Source organism: Convolutriloba macropyga, chromosome 15 (genome assembly GCF_964194025.1).
Source record: "Convolutriloba macropyga chromosome 15, txConMacr16.3, whole genome shotgun sequence".
NCBI classification, from domain to species: Eukaryota; Metazoa; Xenacoelomorpha; order Acoela; family Convolutidae; genus Convolutriloba; species Convolutriloba macropyga.
The window spans coordinates 30998000-31000299 of NC_134482.1; the positions used below are offsets into that span (position 1 = coordinate 30998000).

Here is a 2300-nt window from a genome sequence, read left to right on the forward strand (position 1 = left end):
ATGTATCGGGAATCGGAGGTAGTTCTGAGTTCAGCAACCAGAAAACTTTACCCTCAACTCAATGAGCAGTGGCTGCAACATCTACAGGATCATCGACTACTTGCAGCAAACTTGATTGCTTTCAAAGACTGGTTGGAATCAACTGCTTTAATACATGAAGACTTGTTAGCCTAGACCAACTCCAAGTTTCAAAGTCGCGAAAAGCTTTAAAAAATACTTTTGCATCCAACGCTGATGATTCTACAAAAGCAAAGAACTCAGAATGTCCGTTCAATGATGGACAGCACGCAATCTGTGGTTGCGAGAAATATAAATCAATGAAGCTGAACGAGCGACAAGAGCATGTGCAGAAGTTCAGACTCTGTTTCGATTGCCTTGTACAACTTGCAGTGTGCCCAATTGTGGACGACGACACAACAAGCTTTTGCACAGTGACTTCTCAAAGAGGGAGGCTACAACAGCTGCCTTGGATGCTACAACAGCAGTAGCAACAAACATCACACAAGGAGGACTCCCTGTAGTGCATATAAAACGGGCGAATGGAAACCACAGCCTGAGCGTGTTGGCAATGTGTGATACGGGATCCTCAACCTCATTCGTGGACAAGTCAATTGTATCTACACTGCAGCTGCAAGACCGTAAAGCGTTTTTTTCAGTAGCGAGAATCCACGGATCACAAGATGTCAAGACGGAAACAGTGCCGATATCTGTTTCAGCGCAAGAGAATCATCAACCATTGACAACAGTGCAATTCTATGTTCACGAGAAACTGAAGCTGCGTAACCAGATTGTAGATCTGCAAGGGTTGAAAGGTCGCTACCCACATCTGAAGAACTTACCAAAATCAGAGCTACCATTTAAACGAAGTTCAAGTAATCCTTGGACAAGACTGCTACGACATCACCCATTAGAATTCAAGAAGTCAGGCAACAAAACTGCACCATGGGCAGTGAAATCGGAAAAAAGATGGACCTTAAGTGGTCCCCTACCAGTGAAGCAAGTAGCAACTCTTGCTACAACAGAAACCTCAGTATCAGAGGACAAGTTGGCAAGTCAGTTGAGTAAATGCTGGGACATCGAATCCTACGCCTCAAACTGTGATGTCACCGGTCATTCGACGGATGAGCACAGAGCAATCAAAACATTGGAGCAAACAACTCGATTCACGGGTGAAAGATACGAAGTTGGACTTCTGTGGCGTGAAGATGAAGTAAAGTTACCAAATAACTTCTACTCTGCTATGGGACAACTCAAGTCCCTAGAACGACGCCTGCAGAAAGATGATATATTGCGAAAGCGTTATCAGGAAACCAGTGACACTGACGTCAAAGCTGGCTATGTCCGCAAAGTCCAACAAATTGAACTGAACGAAACCAAAGACATGCTTCAGTGGTACTTGCCACATCATCCTGTCATAAACCCTCACAAAACCCGAAAAAGTCAGAAGAGTGTGCAACGCAGCAGCAAAACACCAAAGTGTTGCCCTCAACGACAGACTTCTATCTGGACCAGACCTGTTGCAGCGTCTGATCGGAATTTTTTCTCGCTTCCGAGAACACCAATAGCAATTTCAGCCGACATAGAAGCGATGATTCTTCAAGTTGCTGTCCCAAGCGATGACAACCGATGCTTACGATTTCTCTGGCGAAAAGATCCAGAGTAGAGAAAAGAAGTCTACGAGTATACACGACACCGAAGAGCTCGCCGACTCGTGCAAATTACGCTTTGCATCAAGTGGCGAAAAATAACGCGAAAGACGACGAAAATCTTGTCTAAGCCGTCCAGCGAAACTTCTACATGGACTACTTCCTCAAGTCAGTCAGAACAACCAAGAAGCGATTGAAATCTACCAGAAAGTCAAAGAGAACCTTAGTAAAGGTGGATTCAATTTGACGAAATGGATAACAAGTGACGAAGAAGTCAGGTCAAAAAATCCAGAGGCAGACAGATCAACGAAAGTTGTGAAAACTTTCGAGGCAGAGCCACAATCATCCTCAATACTTGGACTGAACTGGAATGTAGGCACAGATAACCTCATAGTCTGTCGTGGAACTGAGCAATAAGTTTCAGCAAAAAAACTCAGAGAATTGTTGTATCCTTTGTCTCAGCAGTGTTCGACCCGCTTGGGATATGTTCACCCTTCACGATAAGAATGCGGTTCCTACTCGAGAGCATTGGGGATGTAATGGGACAAGCATGGGACAAGGAGTTGTCAGGAGAACACTCAAAACTATTCAATGATTGGTGCTCTGAGTTGAGAGAAATAAGGACGATGTCAATAAATTGACTTTATTTCGAGA

General features: G+C 44.2%; 1 protein-coding gene across 1 annotated transcript; it reads left to right on the forward strand.

Moving 5' to 3' along the window:
• Positions 1-1663, forward strand: LOC142354150 (uncharacterized). Its single transcript, XM_075406415.1, has 3 exons — positions 1-164; positions 391-872; positions 993-1663. Exons 1-3 carry the CDS (start codon positions 1-3, stop codon positions 1661-1663), a joined length of 1317 nt encoding a protein of 438 aa, XP_075262530.1.
• Positions 1664-2300: the final 637 nt, after the last annotated feature.

Excerpts from the sequence above, each read along its gene's own strand:
- LOC142354150 (XM_075406415.1), top strand. The coding sequence starts at position 1 with ATGTATCGGGAATCGGAGGTAGTTCTGAGTTCAGCAACCAGAAAACTT. Across the intron at positions 165-390 it reads GCTTTAATACATGAAGACTT|TGTGCCCAATTGTGGACGAC; the intron begins GTTAGCCTAGAC and ends TACAACTTGCAG. Across the intron at positions 873-992 it reads ACCATTTAAACGAAGTTCAA|TGAAGCAAGTAGCAACTCTT; the intron begins GTAATCCTTGGA and ends GTCCCCTACCAG.